This window comes from Adiantum capillus-veneris, chromosome 16 (assembly GCF_014529385.1).
Source record: "Adiantum capillus-veneris isolate H3 chromosome 16, ASM1452938v2, whole genome shotgun sequence".
Classification (NCBI taxonomy): domain Eukaryota; kingdom Viridiplantae; phylum Streptophyta; class Polypodiopsida; order Polypodiales; family Pteridaceae; genus Adiantum; species Adiantum capillus-veneris.
This window is the reverse complement of record NC_140946.1, coordinates 15,169,995-15,192,115: the sequence shown is the minus strand read 5'-3', so window position 1 is coordinate 15,192,115 and position 22,121 is coordinate 15,169,995. Positions and strand designations below refer to the sequence as shown.

Here is a 22,121-nt window from a genome sequence, read left to right as displayed (position 1 = left end):
GCTTACCTAAGGTCAAAGGACTTTCACACACATTTATTGGAGGTCTTCAATGAAGCTAACCCTAAGGTCTTATGCTCCATTGGTTAGCCTTGCTCTTTGATAGACCATCTCCCTTTTGGGCCCCTTTACCATTGGCCCCGTGTTGAGATAGATCTATAAGCACATATCTATATCTTAACACTTGTTCCCGTTTATTCTCCCACATTAAGTGATCAATTTAATATGAGAAAATCATTTGGGTTGGTTAGATATTAGATTTTATGACATTACCTCTCTCTTGAAATCATAGTTGTCCTCGACTATGAGGTAGAAGAGATAAAGTCTTAGTCATTAGTCAATTGTACTTAGCGGGTAAAGGATCCCTTTTTACCCTACGACATCTTTCCAAGATGGATGACTAATCCATTTGGTGCTTGGGAGACATAGCTGCCGCAAGCATGTCTGCTCTTTAGTCCATTTCATTCTCCCAAAGTAGAGTGACAAATTCTACTTGGTGTTTGAGAGACGTCGTCATTACAAACATGATTTTAAGCATGCATATTAGTTAAATTTGTGCACACTTAAAAAGAGGACTAGTCTTATAAGACAAAAACATGAGTGATTTAAAAGAAATTTGTACATGTGCTTACTCTAATGTAGCATTGTAAGCATTGACAAGGTTCATACTATCCTTAAGCTGTATTCCTTGCATCCATCTAGCATCTTCAAAAGGATAATTTTTGAACTTAATAAGATACCGTCGGATAATCTTACCATGTCGTAGTACCTTGTCTTCATGCCGAAGGATAGCTTTGGGTTGTAGCACCTCTTCTTGGTCTTGAACTTCGGGAGGGTCTTCAATAATTGGTTTAGTTGGTGGCTCTCCTTTGTAGGGCTTAAGCAGGCTTACATGAAAGGCATTGTGTATAAGCCAATGGTTGGGCAAATTGAGTTGATAAGCCGTCTCATTAATGGGCTTCAAGATTTGGAAAGGACCATAGTATCTTTTTGCTAGTTTAGCATAATACTTTTGATGGCCCGTAGGATTTTTGCCCGTTGTTTGCCTTAATCGAGCCTTAGGAAACTTGAGTAAGACCCAATCATTTTCTTTGAACATTAAGGCTCTTCTGTGCTTATCAGCAGCAGCTTTTTGCCTTTGTTGAGAGATGGCTATAGCCTCCCTAATCTTTTGAAAAGATTCTTGTAGGTCACGGCTATACTCATCGGTGGCGAAGATCTTCCCATGTACTTTGAGTAGCAAGGGACTTTTAGGTCTTCCCTCTATGATCTCGAAAGGTGCTTTCCCCGTAGAAGTATGTACAGTATTATTGTAGGCATACTCTACTAGAGGTAAATACTTTTCCCATTGTGAGCGTTGATCTACTTCGGTAACATAAGTCTTGAGTAGATCGAGTATCGTAAGATTGGCTATCTCACTTTGGCCATCCGTTTGTGGGTGATAGGCCGAAGAGAAATTCAATCTTGTTCCTAGATTTTCAAAGAGACCTTTCCAGAAATTACTGGTCATTCTAGGATCTCTATCTGACACGATGGATGTGGGTAATCCATGGTGTTTGAAAATCTGAGATATGAAGAGAGTTTCCATTTGATGTGCCTTAATAGTCTTTTTTGACAGGAATAAAATGTGCTTGCTTGCTAAACCTATCGACTATTGTCCATATTCCTGTATTCCCATGGATAGACTTGGGTAATCCAAAGATGAAATCCATGGATATACTCTCCCATGGTGAATTTGGAATAGGCAATGGCTGGAGTAATCCAGGTTGCTTCCCTCTATCATACTTGGTCTTTTGGCATACTACACATTTTGAAACATACTCTTATATGTCCACTTTCATGGTAGGCCAATAGAAATACGTCTCTACTCCTCGGAGAGTAGGTTGAATACCTCTATTCCCTTCATATGGAGGAGCATGGGATTCATACATAACCTTCTCATGAAGGGAATGGGTAACACATAGCCTATTGTTGTGGAGAAGATAACCATCCTGCAAGGTGAATGGTTCCTCTTTCTTCCCCAAAGCAAGGGCTGACATTATGTCTCTAAAGTCAGGGTCAGTAGCATACTCATCTATCATAGAGGATAGATCAATGTGAGTAGCTATAGACACCGCATTAACTTTTGGTCGTCGTGAAAGTGCATCGGCAACTTGATTGTGCTTACCAGCTATGTGAGCAATATGGAAATTAAATTGCGAAAGAAAATTTGCCCACCTCATTTGTTTGTCGGAAAGCTTGGTTTGCGTCATGAAATACTTGAGACTTTGGTGGTCGGTTCGTAGGATAAATGGAGTCCCCAATAGGTAGTGCTTCCATGTGTCTAGGGCATGTAGAACAGCTAAAAGCTCTTTCTCATAAATGCCCAAGACTCGTTCATCACTATTGAGCCTTCGGCTCTCATATGCTATGGCATGCCCTTCTTGAAGCAAAACCGCTCCAAGGCAATCACCACACGCATCACATTGGACCTCAAATGGCTTTGAGAGATCCGGAAGCACGAGGACTGGTTGGGAAGTAAGCTTCTCTTTGAGTTTTTCAAAAGCATTTTGCTCCTTAGCAGTCCATACAAACTTAACGTGCTTCTTTGTTAAGTCGTGAAGTGGTCCTGCTACTTAAGAGAATTTTGCTATGAAGCGTCTATAGTATGCACACATACCAATAAAGCTTCTTAGCTCATGTAGATTCCTTGGGTTAGGCCATGATTTTATTACCTCTAACTTTGATGGATCCATACGAATACCATCGTGAGAGATAATATGACCTAGATATTGAATCTCTTGAAGGAAGAATTCGCTTTTCTTTTAGTTGAGATAAAGCTTGTTCTCCCTCAACGCTTGAAAAATCACTTGGAGATGCTGCTTATGTTCCTCCAAAGACTTGGAGTAGATGATGATATCATCAAAGAACAATCCAATGAATTTTTGATATGGTCTAAAAATTTTCTCCATCAAACGATTGAACGTAGCTGGTGCATTAGTCAAGCCAAAAGGCATGACTAGATATTCATAAAGACCAAACGTTGTGTGAAACGCGGTCTTTAAGATATCTTCATCCACTATCCTTATTTGATGATAGCCACTCTTAAGGTCAATCCTACTGAAGTAGGTAGAGCCTTGTAGCTTAGCAAACAGATCTTCTACCCGAGGTACGGGAAATCTGTTTTTGATAGTGATATGGTTTAGTGCTCGATAGTCCACACACATACGGTATATACCATCTTTCTTTTGCACTAAAAGGACTGGAGAACACAAAAGGGAGAGGAACTAGGCCTCACCATCCCTTTGTCTACCAGCTCTTGTACTTGCCTCATGATCTCCTCTTGTTGAGCTTGTGAGACTCGATAAGGAGGCTTGTTAGGTGGTGAGCTTCCAGAAAGGAGCTCAATACGATGGTCATCATCCCCTCGTTTTGGAGGTAAGTACATAGGGATATCATCGATGAACACATCTTGGAATCCTTTTAGAAAATTAGACAAGTCTAACTCTTCTTGATTCCTATCATTTACATTTGATGAAACATTAGTATCTTTTGGAGACTCTTTGACAAAAATCATGTACGCAGAAACTGAGCTCTTCATTGACTTATCAAAAGAAAGAGGATTTACAAGTGGAATAGTGCGACCACGCTCACTAGCATCTATATACATGTTCTTTCCCCTGTAAGTGAAGTAAATTCTCCTTTCAGGGAACTTCATGTTGGCAGCCATGCGATCAAACCATGGTGCCCCTAGGATAACATCCTGATGTTGGAGAGGAGAGATGAAGAAGTCTTCTTTGTCGACATAGCTTTGGACATGAATCCTCAACTTCCCAATCAAGGGAGTAACGGAGGCTTGTTGTCCCTTGAAAGCTGCATCAACTGTTACTATATCTCCCATTTCAAAATCTTGAATGCCCAACTTGGTGGCCAACACTATTGATATGAAGTTGAGAGTAGAGCCAGGGTCAAACAAGATGAAGGCATCATGCTCTCTTACCTTTCCCCAAGCATAGGAGAGTGATGATCCTTTGCAATGAGCATCCTCTTTTGGAGCTTCGATGGTGGAATCCCTAGGAGTCTCATTGCGAGTATTCTTCTTGGGGCAAGAACGATAGCCATGTCCTTGCTCCCCACACTTGAAACATTTATGGTCCTTGCAAAAAGCTTCAAGCTCTTCAGGAGAGAGTTTGTTTTTACCTTTGTAAACTCCCTTCTCCTTGGACCGATTGTTGTTGTTGTTGTTGTTGTTGTTGGAAGTGCCTTGGGAATTATTTTGAGCATTGGATTTCCCCTTTGCATCATTTTTATCTTTGTTCTCCATGGGCTTGACATTACGTCTAGCCCCTTGATGGAAATTGATGCGTGAAGCAACCATGGTGTGGTGGATTACTTCGGTAATAGTACCGGGCCGTTGAGAGTTGATGTATTCGGCCATCTCTTCAGGTAATCCCGCACAAATTTTTTGTCTTTGCTCGGCAAAGTCTATCTTTTGAAAGACAGTAGCTTTGAGATGTAAATCCCAAAACTTGTCTACATACTTGTTGATAGACTCATGAGAGAGAAGCTTCAAGCCGCGCCATTCGGTAAGAAATTTATCTTTAGTATTGCTTGGAAGAAATTGCTTCATGATGGAAACTCGTAGAGTTTTCCATGTCTTTGGGGCTTCTCCATTGCCACGAAGGCTAGCCCACCATTGACAAGCTGATTTTTGGAAGTGCATAGCTACATGGCGTATCTTGGAGGACTTTGTGAAGCCCTCGTCCCCAAAGGCCGCATCAAATTGCTGAATGAAGGCCAACACTTTGTCGGTAGCACCAAAGGTGCCATCGTAGGTGAGAAAAGAGATACTCTTTCCTCCCTCCTTGAACTTCTTTAGCTTTTGTGACCTTCGCCATGCAGGAAATGATTTGCGATGTCCTCCCCTCTTGTATTCTCTAGGAGAATAGCCATAACTTTCATCGAAAGATGAGGAAGATGAAGAAGAAGGAGAAGAGGGTGACCTCTTCCTAGCCCTTTTCTTCCTTTGTTTCCTCTCTTGCCTTTCAGAGTGATGAGGAGAAGGACTATAGGTTTCTCTTATCCTCTTGGGAGGAGTAGGCGATCGTCTAGACCGCCGTCTTCGTGGAGCCACATCTTCAGAAGAACTTAGACTGTCATTGCTTTCTTTCTCTTTGGATTCCTCCTCTCGAATGGGAGAGAGTCTTCTTTTGGGGGTCTCTTCAAGAGGCCTCCTAATCTCTCTCTCCTCTGGGAGACGAAGGGAAATTCCATAAGCACGAAGTTGTTGAGTAACTTCGGCTTGCAAAACAGGGTTGCCCATAGCTTGTTGCAACCTAGTGACGAGATAATTCACAAACATGGGAGCATCATCATTAGCACCTTCATGTGCAAAATCAAAGCTATCAATGTTCATTCTACTCTCTTGATTATTGTCAGCCATGTTAACAAAATTTATGTTTATACTTAGTGTATGCTTTGGCAATACAAAACCTTAGTTGCCACTCCTCTTAGCCTTTGAAAATCGGCTCTTAAGTATCTACACCCACGGCTCAAAGTGGTTAATTATAGAGAGTAGAGGAGTAGGTCTAACATAGAAGAGTTGCCAAGGGCTAGCTCCTTTCGGACTTCGTATGGCTCAATAATGGTAAAGCCGTAGGCAAGTCTAAAAAGACTCCATTATTAAGTCCAAAGCTCCCGAGGTGTGCACCATCCCCCACATAGTGGGCTTAACAAAACCGATATTAGATCCCAGTTCCACTTACTCTATTATAATTAACAACATTAACCATTTATAGGCTACTTAAGGACCTCTCTTCTTAAGCAAGAAAAGAGAAACCAAATGCTCTGATACCAATGTAATGGAATTAACCTATTCAACTTGAGAATAGCGGAAATTAATGAGAATACTTTTGAGAAATAACTTTGTGAGCATAGCGGGTAGACATAATTGAAGATAGCAACATAATCATAGCAATTAGTTAACTTGGCATGAACAATACTTTTGCAAGAGAGAGAATTTAGAGAACATGACAACAGTTGAGAACCGGATTTATGTGGAGCCGGTCCCCCCTCCAATAGGCATTTGTATTATGATTTCTCCCATTAAGAGGACTTGTTACAATACATTCTTTGTGTTCCTTGTGACCTAGGTGATGCAATGAAGATGGAAAGCTTCATGCATCACAATATATCATAGCATAACATGAACTTGAAGAAAGCTTTAATTGTCCCAAGCCTCACTCCCAAGACCTCAAACACCTTCGAAGGTGGAGAGAGCTAGCAGGGAATGAGGGTAGGGAAGAGGAAGAAGAAACATTTCATAGGAGAAAGAACTAGTTCCTCACTTATCATACTCTTGTTGCTAGCATACATAATAGCATAGTAATGAAGAAGAAGGAGATGTAAAGCTTAAGCATTGAAGCATGGCTCTTGGTTGGATTTGCACTCCATAGCCAAGAGTGTTGGTGTAGGCTCTCAACCTCTACTTGCTTGGAGAAGGAGAGGGAGCTCTTGCACTTTGCATAGTACACAATGAGAGTGCTTGTGAGTGTGTGTGGGTGAGTATACCCCCTAAGCACCCCCCTAGCTTGCTTGGGTTGACCCCCCCTTGTAGCTCATGCTTGAAGCTCATTGGACCCCTCCAGGCCTAGCCAATCACAAGCAGGAGCCATTACAAGCAACATGGGTAGCCTTGGGACAAGTGTCCCCCTTTCCCCTTTGAGAGAGAGGACTTGATAAATGCTAAAACAATTAGATAATTCATGTAATTTATCATTGGACCCCTTTGAAGCCTAGCCAATAGGCTTCAAGCAACACATGAAGGTAACATGGGTAGGGGCCTGACATGTGTCCTTGCTGCCTCTTCAAGTTGGGGCTTCCCTTGTGTGTGTGAGTGGGTGTTCTCTCTCTAGCCCCTAGGAAAAGGGCTCGCCCCCCCTCTTGTAGGAATGCTTTTGACTTTAGGTGATCAAGCACCTTACTCACCAAGCATGACAAAGCACTTGAACTAGGGGGTGTTCCCACAAGCATCTCAGGTAAGCTTCTCAAGGCACCTCAAGTACCTTAATCATGCAGCAAGTCAAGCACCTCAAGCATGGAGCCAGTCAAGCACCTCAAGCATCTTAATCAAGCACCTCAAGCATGACAAACACCTCAAGCACGACAAGCACCTCAAGCAGGACAAGCACCTCGAGCTTGGGCCGGGTTCCCACCTCAAGCTCAGCCCTAGCTTACCTAAGGTCAAAGGACTTTTACACACATTTATTGGAGGTCTTCAATGAAGCTAACCCTAAGGTCTTATGCTCCATTGGTTAGCCTTGCTCTTTGATAGACCATCTCCCTTTTGGGCCCCTTTACCATTGGCCCCGTGTTGAGATAGATCTATAAGCACATATCTATATCTTAACACTTGTTCCCGTTTATTCTCCCACATTAAGTGATCAATTTAATATGAGAAAATCATTTGGGTTGGTTAGATATTAGATTTTATGACAACTTAAAGATTGGATTTTATAAAGAGGAGTCTACTTTTTCCCACTAGTGAAAAAATCCGCACTAAATTGACTTTTTTCAAGAAAATACTTTTCTTACAAGAAATACTTTTCTCTTACAAAAGTATCCCTTTAACTTACTTGTGATATAGTAAGAACTTATAAGAAGAGGAACATGTAAGAAGGGTCATATGAAAGGTAAGAAGAGGTTTGACACTTGTAAGAAGAAACATGAGTAGCCTGTAAGGAAGTGTAAGGATGAGGAGCGTGAAATGTAAGAAGAGGTTTGTCACTTGTAAGAAGACGCATGAATAGTGTAAGGAAATGTAGGGGAAAGCATGTGAAGTGTAAGGATGTGTAAGATCAAATTTGTGTTGCATTAAAAATCTAACTAGCTCAACTCAACATTGAGTGGATTTGTTAGCTTAAACTATTAAACTAAAATCTATTAGATCTTTGGAGTCCATTGTTGTATAAGGAGCCTCTTTTTTTAAGAAGTTGACACCCACACACATATATAGATATGTTGCTCCGCCTTCACCCTTAAGCTTCTTCCACCACCCTAACCTTCCACAAGAAGACCCACTCCTTCCCTCAAGGAAATTCTAATCCTCCTTTCCCTTCCATGCGTGCATAAGTTTAGCTATGGAACCTTGAACTTCATCCCCCCTTTTTCCCTTGCCTTCTCTCTCTCCACTTAGGCTTGTAAAAAGCTTTACCCTTCCCACGATTTCCTTCTCCCTTGCCCTATTGCTCACAATGGCTCTTGCTTACTTATCATTATCCCCACCCCCTAAAGTACTCTCGTCCATCTCCCCCATTCCCTCACGTTCCACTTGTCTTACTCAACCGTGTCAAGATCATGCTTATGAAGCCCACCCCATTTGAAGAAGAAGTGGCAGAGGACGAAGAAGAAGAAGGGACATATCCTCGCTCAAGCACCTCTTTCTCTTCCCTATAACCAACTTGTCAAGGAGACCAATAGATACAAGTCAAAGATTTTCAACAACAATCAAGTGGAGGCAAGTGCACACTTATAAGAGTATGGAATAGTTTGCAAGATGATTTCAAATGCTTGAAAAGTGTTCTCTGGTTTACTCGATTAGAATCTTGTTTTTCTAGTACCATAGTACTACCTTGAAAAGGTGTATTTTTCAAATGGTTCAATGGGAGGGTGGATTCTAAAGGGTTATACTGTTAGCCAAAAAGTTTATCCATATTTATATGTCATATATTAAGTTAAGTCAAGAACAAGGAAAGGGATTTCAATTTACGGAGTAGGGATCAAACTTGAAAGTGTGGGACAGGAATAGTTGGTAATAGCCCTCATCTTCAGGGAATGCATTGGTGGTTGTGCTTGGCCATGCCCAAGAAAAAAGTGTCAATGATCTTCAACCAAGGGTGAATTAGAGAACTCCCGCCAGTTGACTCTAGAAAGTTTGAGTTCAATTTAATATGATGATTTTGAATTAAAACGTCAATCTAATAAGAAAGTATTTATTGGGTGTAAGGGATCCGTGAAGGGAAAATCGAATGTTATAACCCCTTGAGTTGGCATCGAAAAGTAGCAGGAGTCCCATCTTGGTGTCGGTCTCAAGCAAGAGGAATGTCAGGAATCACGGTGTATCCATTTGAAGATGGTGTAGCTAGCAAGTGGTCCGTGGTATGTCCCTCATAAAAATTACACAAGGATACATGAATCCTGTTTCAATAAAGACAAATCCTAACTAGAGAGAGAGAGAGAGAGAGAGAGAGAGAGAGAGAGTAGGTACATGCAGCAGGACCGACAAGAAGACATTGAGGGCAAGAACAGTAGTTGGCCAGTCCCCTATTGTGCACATGCACAGTAGTCGACGGCCTGCTGCTCTCCTCTTGTTCTTGCGAAGCATGGCTTTAGCCAATCATTTATCTTCTCGCATCCCCATCGCTACAAAATGGCTACAAACAACACACTCGTCTGCATTGCATAAGGATTGTTGTTCCAATAGGAGCTTTATAGGAAGGCGATTGAAAGTTGCAATGGCGTGGTGGGCCTGAGGTGGGTCTCTTCCACTTTTCCATCGGGTGTACTCCAATAGAGGGTGCATGTGCGAGGGGAGAGAGAGAGAGAGAGCATGACATAAAAAGATCCAACTTGTTTGAAAAGGAATATTTTACAAAACTCAGTGTTCACCCAAAAGAGTCAGTGTTCTGATTTCAAAGTTCTCATTGAAAAAAAAAAAAAAACCAAGTGGGGCGAGGTGGAGGTTTAAACCCATGGATCGGAGAGGTGGGAAGTTCAACCCCCAGAAGACGCAGCAGCGAATGGAGAGAAACGCATGGAGAATGTGGCGAGTACGACACTTGACGAGGTGAAGGACATTGCGACGGGGTCGTCCTTGGCTCCATAGATGGGGCACATCTGCTGGAAGGCCTTGAAGCTCATGCGTCTCCTCCTGCACTCCGGCTTTCTGCAACGGATCGTAATTTTTTTTGCTGCGGGATCCTGATTTGGCGCCAGGCAGGCCCAGCAACAGAGGTGCCCACACGGCCCCAGGATCACCGGCTGTACCGCCTCCGCTCGCTCGCAGCGCCCGCAGGCAAAGTCAGGGCTGCGGCTTGCGCCGGCGGCCCGCCGGCCTCCTGCAGCTCTAATTCTTGCCACAAAGAGGAAGGGTGGAATCCCTTGATTTCCCTTCTCGTGGGGGTGCATCATGAGGTGGTAGCTGCAGGAAGGGCAGAGCTCGGAGGTGGTCGATTCATCCAGCCATTTGCTGAAGCAGGGCCAACAAAAGAGGTGCCCACATGCAGTCACGATTGGATTTTGCAAGGCCCTTTGCGAGCACATGCGGCAACGATACGTTTCTTCATCTCCATGAATTCCTGCGTTTCCCAGCTTTGGATCCATTAAAGTTGCTGCCTTTGCCGTCGTTGCAGAATAAACGCCAAGATGATCCATGTGCAGCGCTTTCCTCTTATAAGAAAGAAGTCCTATGTATGATGTAAGGTCCTTTTATCCTCTTTGTGAGCTTGTAAGGTCGGTAGGTCTTGGAGTCGGGGGTTTTAATGTGGTCATGGCTTTTTCAAAACTTTTAAGACTTGTACTTATAAACTTTTGCAGACGCACACATCCTACTATTGCAGTTTCTCTCAAACCCATTCCACAAAAATGTTCCATTTTCATTCATGAAGAAAACAAATATTGTGAAACGATTGTGCAGTGCCTAGATATGGTTGTTAGAAAGTTGATTGTAAAAAATAATTTGTATCTTACTGTACCGGGAGCCTTTTGGTATTCTAGTAATCTCTATTGGAGCTTTTAATGCATATATTCGTAATCTTGATAGCAAGAATTAATGGAGATGAGGAAGTTATGTGAAGGTTGCTATCAAATTAGACACAATTGTGGAACGACAACCTTGGTATTAATCGCCAATTACTCCTTGTTGCAACAACTCACCACTTCTATAGCCAATTTCAAATAGGTTTGGGTACATTGTTTCTTTATGTATGTGATACCATAGCATATGCACATATTACCTGTGTTGATGTTTGTGAACCACTTGGGCCATGCTACTAGCTTTTATAGTCCCTCAAGGTCTCTCATCACATAACCATTCACTTTTTTATGGGCACTTTTGTGCAAGCAATTTATTTTCATAGCTTTTTGCAAGTCGAATAGAGGCAATATTGTCACCTTGATATAAAAGTTCACATCTTTTGTTTTGACATTTCTTAGAGTCTTCTTCTCTTTGGTTCTTTTTCTTCTTCTCTTCTACAACTATGCCATGCCTCACTTGCTACTGTAATGTGTTATTGCATACCCAATTAAAGATAGCATATCTATGAAAGAAAAGGAAAGGGAATGTTGGAGAAACATTCCATCAACCATAAATGTCAAGCCCAACGTGAGTTGGTGGAATGAGCTAGTCACTTTTGAGAGCTATTGAAGGTTGGAGTGTTGGAGTTAGTCAGATCAAATCAGCAAGCAGGCTTCAGATAGAGACTTCAAACATACGATCAGATAATGACTCAGACTGGGAATAGAAACAAGAGACTAACATTAGAAGTGGAATGTGTATTCAAAAAATGAGAGTGCAACTCGTATCAAGTATAACTATGAGCAAAGTAATTCTCATAGCAAATGCCAAAAGAGTACAAAGAGTAGAACTAGACTCTAGGGTAATATAGTTACAGTAACCATAGCCCAAAAAATGAGTCTCTAATTGATTGGGTCTCTGATTGACTGTGCAATATACAGTTATCATGGTAATTGGATCCGGTAATTACCGATTCTTACTACTACTTTGATTCTCGAAAAGGGTCTGTTTCCACTGCCTACATTTCCTTCTCCCCTTTCTCTAAATTTTGGAATGTTTTCAAAATTTCATGTATACTGTTGAAAATGATTGATATCCTTGAGGAAGTGGTCTTAATCCCCCCACTATCCTGCCAGGTCTATGCTTGTGCACTGGCTTTCTATGCTTGTGCATTGCCTTGCATATCCGTACATGCTTCGAGGTGTCACCGTTTCTGCTTCATATTTAGAGCCTTCTTCCTAGAGCCTAAATTGCCAGAGATTGATACGTACCTTAAGCAATGGTGACAACATTCTCCTTTTGAATAAGCTGAAAGATAGTTTCCTACTTTAGTTTCTCCATATGATCAGTCATCATCTCCATTTTCTAGAGTGTTAGTGAGTCTGGATTTGGACAATTTGTGACATCTACTATTGGCGTTTTTTTCTAGCAACATTCTAAATTTTTGATCCAAAACATTTTTGGCAATCTGTAGTTTGACCAACATAGTTTTAATCTCAATTCTATTATTCTTCATGCATCTATACATTAGTCAATTATCGAGTACTATTTCAATGTGAAATTCCAAACTCTCCAAGTTCATTGTGGAAGACTGTTGCAATTGGCCCATTGACTACAACATTATCATCAAAAAGCATATGTTCTAGAACTCACTCAAGAAACTGAATGGTACTGGGAGGGGATAATTGAAAAGTATTCTATTCATGATAGCTTTATCATTTTCTATTGTTGTATCATCCTTCTAGCTCTACATACAGCATCTAAAAGCATTCTAAACCAGAGTAAGCAGCTTCATCATGCAAACATTCTTGGTTTTAAGTAGCCTTCTACTTCTATAGGCACTTTTTAAGGCTCCAACACTCAGTAGAATAATCCAAATCAATATCAAGTCAATATCCAAATCCAAATCTAGCAGAATACCTTGGCCTTTTGCTAACCATTGAACCTCTTGAACGTGTTATTGCCTTGTGGATTCTTTCTGAGTCTGCTACTGGGTTTGATTAGATTGGGTCTGATCCTTTTGGTTTTGAGTCTGGTCCTAAGCCTATTCACCAATTGGCTTAGAGCCTTGTGTATTGCTAGTCTGCTCCTCACCACTTGTTGAGCCTAGGGTTGGAGGAAAGGGTGGACTTTCATCATCATCACCCTCTCCATTAGAAAATTTCGGAGGTCATTTGGAGGGCTTTGTAAGAAATTGTATTTCTCTCTCTAGAAACTTTTTTTAAAATGCACTTACACCTTATGAGTACATCCAAAAGGACAACCAGACACTCTAAAAAGTAGATTTATATTCCCAATCGTCCTTGAAAATGGTCACTCTTTTATTTAATGCGAGCGTCTTTTTCAAGAGGCAGGTGCGGCGCATTCAATGCAACTTACGTCATCACTGGAACTTGAAAAGTCACAAACTGTGAAAGAGTGATAGATTTTGAGGCTTTTGACACCACCAATGCGTCCGGAACGCCAAAATACCCTAAAAACGAATGTCTACTTGTCTCATTTTGACATCCGGAGAGGCAAAAAATGTCAAAAAACCCCAAAAAATGGGCTTTTTACTTAAGGCGCGCGAGGAGACATTCTAAAATTCTAAAATGTCCCTCTGCACGCCGTTAGTACAAATCTCCTTTTAGTGGTTTTTGGACACTTATCTTTCAAGAAAGCCCCTTTTTAGAGGTTTTTTGACATTTTCCTCTCAAAAAGCGTCCTAAAGAGGAAAAAAGGGCCTTTTTACTAACGGCACGCGAGGAGGCATTCCAAAATTTTGGAATGCCCCCTCGCGCGCCGTTAGTAAAATGTTCTTTTAGGGGTTTTTGACATTTTTTGCCTCTTTGGATGTCGGAGCGAGGCAATTGGACATTCATTTCTAGGATATTTGGACGTTCCAGACGCATTGACAGTATCAAAATTTTCAAAATTTTCCACCACTTGATAGTTTTGTGACTTTTTGACTTCTAGTGATGACGTAAGCCGTATCAAATGCACCGCATCTACCTTCTGAAAAGGTGCTCGCATTAAATGAAAGAGAGTGATCGTCTTCAAGGACCACTAGATTATTAAATGAGGAGAGGGACACCTTTTATATTTTTGTTAATATCAATCTATTTTTCTACGTAACGTAGGCTTTTCTTTCATTGGAGGAGCTTATTTTCCTCTCTCTTCCAAAAGGCCCTCCAAAAGACCTTCGAAATCTCCTAATGTATTGTTGGGACCTACTCCATCCTCCTCCTTCTCCTTGTCTTCATCTTCATCATCATCTTGATTTTTCAGATGATCCATCAATGCTTGATAACTTTGAATATGGAAGATTTGCAAAATCAAGTTGGCTCAATTAAGTTTGAGATGTGCACAACCACCTTAGTCAAGATTATAATCCTGGTCAGATATATCCACCAAAGACTGATAAATGTATCTATCCATAATTGACTGTTTTAGAGTTTTATGAACTTCTTGGACAGAGCTCAAAGCAACTTTCTTCTGATTGAGTAGAACCCTTAAGGCATTACTAGCATTGAGCACTTCCTTTTTTTCTTCTTCCAGAATTGCGATTTGCGTAGTCAGGTGGTCGATCTTCTTTTGCTAAATGGAAATGACCCATTCATTGTTCTCTTGATCAATTTGATATTGCAGAATTAGATTTTCTTTTTATAGCCTTCAACCTAGGTTCGAGCGTGTTCTAGTTGTGTCTTTAGAGTAGTCAATTCAGAGGTTGAAGTAGAAATTTGGGCTTCTACTATCTGGCTAATAGCATTTTTATGGTGTTCCACCTGGCCTAAATTGTGGTCACACAACCATCAATGACAATATCATGGTCTTTCTGATCTATTTCATACACCATCAGGGAAGTTTGGTAGGGCAGCAAGAGCTTGTAAGGTCGGTAGGTCTTGGAGTCGGGGGTTTTGTGGTCATGGACTTTTCAAAACTCAACGAGACTATAACATTAAAAGATACTAGAAAACAACTTAAGAGTTAGGCTAATGTTCTAGGATCTAATTTAGGAATAGATTGCTCACACTAAAAAGAGCTCCACCATACTGCAAATCTTTAAGTATTTCCTAGTCTTAAGTTTCAGCAACAATCCAAAGTTTGTTAAGTTGTATACCTTAGGAATTCCGTGAGCGGCTCTAATATGTAAGCATGAAAATGGCATGGTGTCATAATAACTGATATCTAATTCTCATGAATGATATTATGTTAAACTGATCATTTAATATGGGGAAGTACCAGGGGAGAAAAAGCTAGAATATTGGTAGGGCTGGTAGACAGGTCTCAGTAGGGACCCAAAGAGGTAAAATAGGGATCCAAAGAGGGACCATCTGCAAAAGAGCAATGTGCATCAATGGACTTCAAAGACTCTAAGGTTCAGCCCATTAAGACTTCGAAAAAGCTTAGGTTCCAAAATTAAATGAAATGTTCAATGGTCAAGCCTTAGGGAAATTTGGATGCTTGTGGGAAGACTCAGAAGTCTTCCCACATCCCTATTAAGGAGGGGGCGAGCCATTTTTGTAGGGGATGAGAGAGAAAAAAAAAAAACACACACACACACACACACACACTCTTCCAAGCTCCCTTTACACAAAGGGCATAGTGGACACATATCAGGTTCCTGGACCAGTTGCCCCCAAAGTGCATTCAAATCCTATTGGATGGCAATAGAGGTGGACCAATGAGAATTAGGCTAGAGTAAATTTAGTTTAATTCATATAAAAACTCTTGATAAAAGAACCAATGAAAATTAAGCTCCCTAGAAGACTATTGGATAGTCTACCAAGGGGTCCAATGAGCATCCAACAACCCAATGGCTTGCCTGATTCCTATTGGCCAGAAGACTAAGAGGTCCAATGAGAGTTTAAATGAACTATTTAATTACCTAAAGCTCTCAATAAAGCAGAAAGAGGGACACTTGTCACAAGGCTACCCATGAACTCTATTTTCCTATTGGCTAAGCTTGGCACGAGCTAATGAGGGGCCAGCAAGAGGAAATAGCAAAAGGGGTCGACCGAGAGAGAGAGAGAGAGAGAGGGGGGGGGGGGGGGGGGGCTGCTGATTTTTGCAAGGCATTATTGCACACACACTCACACAAACTCATGTGTGAAGTAAAAAAGACTATCTCCTTCTCAAGCTTTAATGGAAAGCTCATCATCTACTCCAAGCTTGTGAGAAGGGAGGCCTGCACCAACAACTCTTGGCTTTGTGATGCAAATCCAACCAAGAGACAAGATCCAATGCATGCTCATTTTCTCTACCATGCTAATTACTAAGCTATACGAAGCTATTAAGAGTGATTATGTGAAGAAATACTACTTTGTTGTAAGAATAATTCTTCTTCCTCTAGATCTAATCTCATACCCCGCTAGCTCTCACCATCTTCAAAGGTGTGTGAGGTCTTGGGTCTGAGATCGTGAGGGAATTGATGTTGTGTTTTCAAGTGTATGCTTGGTGCTTGAAGCTTCCATCTTCATTGCACCAACAAGTTATTGAAGGAACACAAAGTATTGTATTGGATATGGGGGAAACCTATAATACAAAACCTTTTGGAGGGGGGACTGCCGGCTCCATGTAAATCCGGTCCTCAATTGTTGTCAATACCTTAATTTTTCTCTCTTTTTGAAGTATAATTGTTCATGCCTATCTAACTAGGTGTTATGCTTTTGTTGCCCTCTCCATTCAAGCACTCTTGCTATGCTCATTAGGAATCTATTCTTAATGAAATGCTCACTATGTCTATGTTATTTTCCGCTACACACAAGTTACTAGACCATTAAATGTTACATTGGTATTAGAGCTATTGGTTTCTCTTTTCTTGCTTAAGAAGAGAGGTACTCAAGCTGCCTATATATGTTTGGTATTATTAATTGCAATTGAGTAAGTAGGATAGGGATTTTTTAGCCTTGCAGTGTGCCTACTTCGTGCAGATGATGGGGCATCACCGTCGAGAGCTATGGTCTTAATAGTGGAGTCCTATGGGGCTTGCTATGGATTAACCACTATTGAGCTATTAGAAGCTTGACAGAGTCGGTGCTATTTTGGTGACGAAAGACCCTCTCTTCTATTCCTTGCAGTTAATGATATTGAGCCACGGGTACAAAATCTTGAGTGCTTTTCTAAAGGATTAAGAGGAGTAGCAACTAGGGCTTGAAGTGCCAAAGTACACTTAAGAATTTTACACCTAAAATTTGCTAGAATGAGTGACAATAGTAAAGATAGTGAAATTAATGTTGATAGTTTTGATTTTGCTAATGAACAAGCTACTAACAATGCCCCTATGCTTGTTAATCATCTTGTTACCAAGATTCAACAAGCCATGGGCAATCCATCCCTCCAAGGTGAAGTGTAATGGCAGCTATGTACTTATGGGATTCTCCAAACTCCCCACCAAGAAGAGAGAGTACCTAGGAAGCCTCCTTGTGAGACTTCCAAAAGAGGCATCTCTCCAATAAGGGAAGAAGAAGAGGATCCGTACGAAGGGCTCAAAAATCTACTACTTGATGACGCATCTCCTTCCCAAAGGAGAACTCAAGTTTCAACGGTAGATCCCCCATCAAAAGAACAAGAAAGAAGTGAGTTTCCTGCCACCTCAGCGGAGATGGCTCCACGAAGATGGCGGGCAAAACGTTCTCCAACACCCCCTAAATAGAGAAGACCATCGCATACTTCTCTACACCATAATTCAAAGAGGGACAAGATAAATCAAGAAAATAAAAAGGCGAGAAAGAGGTCATCCTCTTCTCCATCTTGCTCATCCTCTTACTCTTCTAAAGAAAGTGATGGTGCAGACAAGGAGGAGCAAGGGAAGAAAAAGGTGAGAAAGAGGTCACCCTCTTCTCCATCCTCCTCATACTCTTCCTCTTCTCAAGAAAGTGATGGTGTAGCTCTTGAACCACCTAAAAGAAGAGGCCATAGGAAATCCTATGCCACATGGAAGAGGTCGTCCAAGCTCAAAAAGTTCAAAGAGGGAGGAAAGAACATCCTACGATGGCACCTTTGGTGCTACGGACAAAGTCTTGGTCTTCATCCAACAATTCAATGCGGCGTTTGGAGATGAGGGCTTCACGGAGTCCTCTAAGCTACACCATCATGTAGCTATGCATTTTCAAAATCCTGCCAGGCAATGGTGGTCTATCCTACAAGCAAACGGTGAAGCTCCACAAGACAAAAGTAGTTTTTGGTTACCGATGCCAAAGACAAAAGTACACACCGAATGGAAAATCTTGAAGCTCTCTCCCTACGAATCTATTCACAAATATGAAGACAAGTTTTGGGACTTACATCTCAAAGCCATTGTCTTCAAAAAGATGGACTTTGGAGAGAAAAAACAAAATTTTGTTCGGGTTTAATTGAGGATATGGCAGAGTATGTTAACTCCTAAAGTCCACTCACCATATATGTGGTCATACACCATACCATGGTGGCTTTACGAATCAATTTCCAACAAGGGTCTAAGAGAAATTCTAAGCCCACAAAAAACAAGGACCGTAACAAACCTAAGGGGAAGGACAATGTCCAAATGTCTCCCAAAGGTAATGCCAACAACAACAAAGCTAAGGAGAAGGGATTTTATAAAGGGAAAAATAAAATCTCTCCTGAAGAGCTAGAGCGTTATTGAAAAGATAACAGTTGTTTCAAGTGCGGGGAGCAAGGGCATGCCTATCATCTTGTCCCCACAAGAATACACAAAATGAACCTCCTAGAGCTACCTTAGAAGAGGATGCTCACCACAAAGGATCTCCTCTATTCGATGCTTGGACAAAGGTAAGATAACATGATGCTTTCATTCTCTTTGACCCTGGTTCTACTCATAATTTCATATCCACAGAGTTGGCCACCAAGCTAGGCATCCAAGCCTATGAGATGGGAGATTTCCTACCTGCTAATGGTGCTTTCAACGGGCAAGAAGCCTCAGTCACTCCCTTAATTGGGAAATCGAGACTCCATGTCCAAAGCTATGTGAACAAGGAGGACTTCTTTATCTCTCCCCTCAAGCATGAGGATGTATCCTAGGGGCACCATGGTTTGATTGCATGGCTGCCAATGTTAAATTCCGTGAAAGGCAAATCTACTTTAGGTTCAAGGAAAAAGATTTGTACATAGATGCTAAGGAGTTGGGTCACACCATACCCATTGTACATAAGCAAGCTCCAATAAGTCAATAAATATCTCTATTTCCGTGTCATAAAATCTAATATCTAACCAACCCAAATAAATTTCTCATATTAACCTGATCATTTAATGTGGAATAATAAACGAGAACAAGGGTTAGAATATAGACATGTGCTTGCGGATCTATCTCAACAAGGGGCCAATGGTAAAGGGGTCCAAATGAGAGATGGTCTATCAAAGAGAAATGCTACATAATGGAGCTTAAAGACCGTAGGGTTAGCTTCATTAAAGACCTCCAAAAGTTAGTATTCAAAAGTCCTTTGACCTTAGGTAAGCTAGGGTTGACCTTGAGGTGGGAATCCTACCCAAGTATGAGATGCTTGTTTGCTTGCTAAGTGTTAGTGGGAACCTTGCTCAAAAGCTTAAGGTGTTTCTCACATGCTTAAATGATCAAAGTTCTTGAAGTATTCAATTCAAAGATAACTCTCAAGAGGCATGAACATTTCCATGCTTGACTAGACTAAGTCCTTGAAGTATTCCATTCAACCAAATGACTTAATAAGCATAAAAGACACATGTTCAAATGATCCTCCACATGTGGTCCTTATGATGTGTTTGAATGCTATTGGATAGGTTTTAAAGGGGTCCAATGAAAATTTAGATACATAAAAATAAATAATTAAGTTCTTTCTCTCAAAGAGAAAAAAGAGGACACATGTCCAAATGAAATAATAAAATAATACGAGAGAGAGAGAGAGGTGTGGACCAAGCATGAGAGGGGGGTATACTCTCCCACACACACACACACATTCTCTCATTGTGTGGAGCGAAAAGTACAAGAGCTCCATCTCCTTCTCCAAGCTTGTTGAGAAGTAGAGAGCCTACACCAACAATCTTGGCTATGGAATGCAAATCCAACCAAGAACCATGCTTCAATGCTTAAGCTTGCCATCTTCTTCATCTTCATTACAATGCTATTATGCTATGCTAAGCAAGAAGAGTGATGATAAGTGAGGAACTATTTCTTTCTCCTATGGATGATTCTTCTTCCTCTTTCCTATCCTCAATCCCCGCTAGCTCTCTCCACCTTCGAAGGTGTTTGAGGCCTTGGGACTGAGGCTTGGGATAGTTAATGCTTTTTGCAAAGTTTATGTTAAGCTCGTGATGCATGAAGCTTTCCATCTTCATAGCATCACCAAGGTCACAAGGAACACAAAAATTGTATTGTAACAAGTCTCCCTTAATGGGAGAATCTATAATACAAAGGCCTTTTGGAGGGGGGACCAGCTCCAAAGTAAATCCGGTCCTCAACTATTGTCATGTTCTCTAATACTCTCTCTCTTGCAAAAGTATTGTTCATGCCAAGTTAATTATGTACTATATTTATGTTGCTACCATCAATTAAGTTCACCCTCCATATTCTCAAAGTAATCTCACAAAAATGCTCACTCTAATTCTCTTAATTCCGCTATTCTCAAAGTTCATAGGCCATACTCATTACATTCTGTGTACATGATTTTTGTTAAAGATTCTCAAAATGAACCTAATGCTTTAGCAAAAGAAAATATAAAATCAAAAGGAATTAGAGTTATCCAATTTCCTCAAGGGGTTTCAGGATGTTTTTATTGACAATATCCCTTGTGAACTATCTCCAAAACGAGGCAATGATGACCATGCATTTGAACTTCTTCCAGGAAGCTCACCACCTACAATAAACCTCTTTACCAAGCTCAACAAGGTGAGATTATGCAGCAAGTGCATGAGTTAGTTGAGAAGGACATGGTTAGGCCTATCTCATCTCCATTTTGTTCACCAGTGTTATTAGTACAAAAGAAAGACGGCACATATCGTATGTGTGTCGACTATAGAGCACTAAATAGGATCACTATTAAAAATAGGTTTCCCGTTACACGAGTAGAATACCTATTTGATAAGCTACAAGGGTCGACCTACTTGGGTAAGATTGACCTAAAAAGTGGCTATCATCAAGTAAGGACAGTTGATCAAGACATTGTAAAGACCACATTTTGCACTACGTTTGGTCTTTACGAGTACATTGTCATGCCTTTTGGCTTGACCAATGCACCAACCACGTTTAACTGCTTGATGGAGAAGCTATTTAGGTCTCATTGAACCTTTATTGGAGTGTTCTTTGATGATATAATCATCTACTCTAACTCACTAGACGAGCACAAGCAACACCTCCAAGCAATATTTCAAGTTTTACGAGAGAATAAACTTTATATTAATCGAAAGACAAGTGAGTTTTTCTTACAAGAAATTGAGTATTTAGGTCACATTATCTCTCAAGATGGTATCCAAATATATCAATCAAAGCTAGAGGTAATAAAAGGATGGCCTAATCCAAGAAATCTACATGAACTAAGAAGCTTTATAGGTATGTGTGCATACTATAGATGCTTCATAGAAAAGTTCTCACAAATCACGGGACCATTACATGAACTAACAAAAGAAAAACATTAGGTATATATGGTCCAGGGATAGAAATATATTTCTATTGGCATGCCATGAAAGCAAACATACAAGAATATGTTTCAAAATGTGTGGTATGCCAAAAGACAAAGTTTGATAGAGGGAAGCAACCTGAATTGCTTCAACCCTTTCCAATCCCCAATTCACCATGGGAGAGCATATCCATGGATTTTATCTTTGGATTTTCTAAGTCTATCCATGAGAATACATGAATATGGATGATAGTAGATATGTTTAGCAAACAAGCACATTTTATAACTGTCAAAAAGACTATCAAAGCCCATCAAATGGCAACCCTCTTTATATCACAAATCTTCAAGTACCATGGCTTGCCAATGTCCATAGTGTTGGATAGAGATCCTATAATGACCAGTAATTTCTAGAAGGGTCTCTTTGATAATTTAGGGACAAGGCTAAACTTCTCGTCAACCTATCACCCGCAAACAGATGGCTAAAGTGAAATAGCTAACCTAACAATTCTTGATCTACTAAAAGCCTATGTAACGGAAGTAGATCAAAGGTCCCAATGGAAGAAGTACTTACCCTTGGTGGAGTATGCTTACAATAACATTGTACATACTTCCATGGGAAAAGCACCTTTTGAGATGATAGAGGGAAGATCAAGAAGTCCCTTGCTACTCAAGGTACATGGGAAGATCTTCCTTGCAGATGAGTATAGCCGAGACCTACAAGAATCTTTCCAAAAGATTATTGATGCTATCTCTATCTCAAACCAAAGGCAAAAGGTTGTTGCTAATAAGCA

The 22,121-nt window shown here is 40.8% G+C and overlaps 1 protein-coding gene across 1 annotated transcript; it reads right to left on the bottom strand.

The window, feature by feature from the left end:
- Positions 1 to 9,627: 9,627 nt before the first annotated feature.
- Positions 9,628 to 10,698, bottom strand: LOC147438606 (uncharacterized). Its single transcript, XM_086484160.1, has one exon. It carries the CDS (start codon positions 10,405 to 10,407, stop codon positions 9,748 to 9,750), a length of 660 nt encoding a protein of 219 aa, XP_086340286.1. The 5' UTR covers positions 10,408 to 10,698; the 3' UTR covers positions 9,628 to 9,747.
- Between the last annotated feature and the right edge of the window lie 11,423 nt (positions 10,699 to 22,121).

Excerpts from the sequence above, each read along its gene's own strand:
- LOC147438606 (XM_086484160.1), bottom strand. The coding sequence starts at position 10,407 with ATGGATCATCTTGGCGTTTATTCTGCAACGACGGCAAAGGCAGCAACT.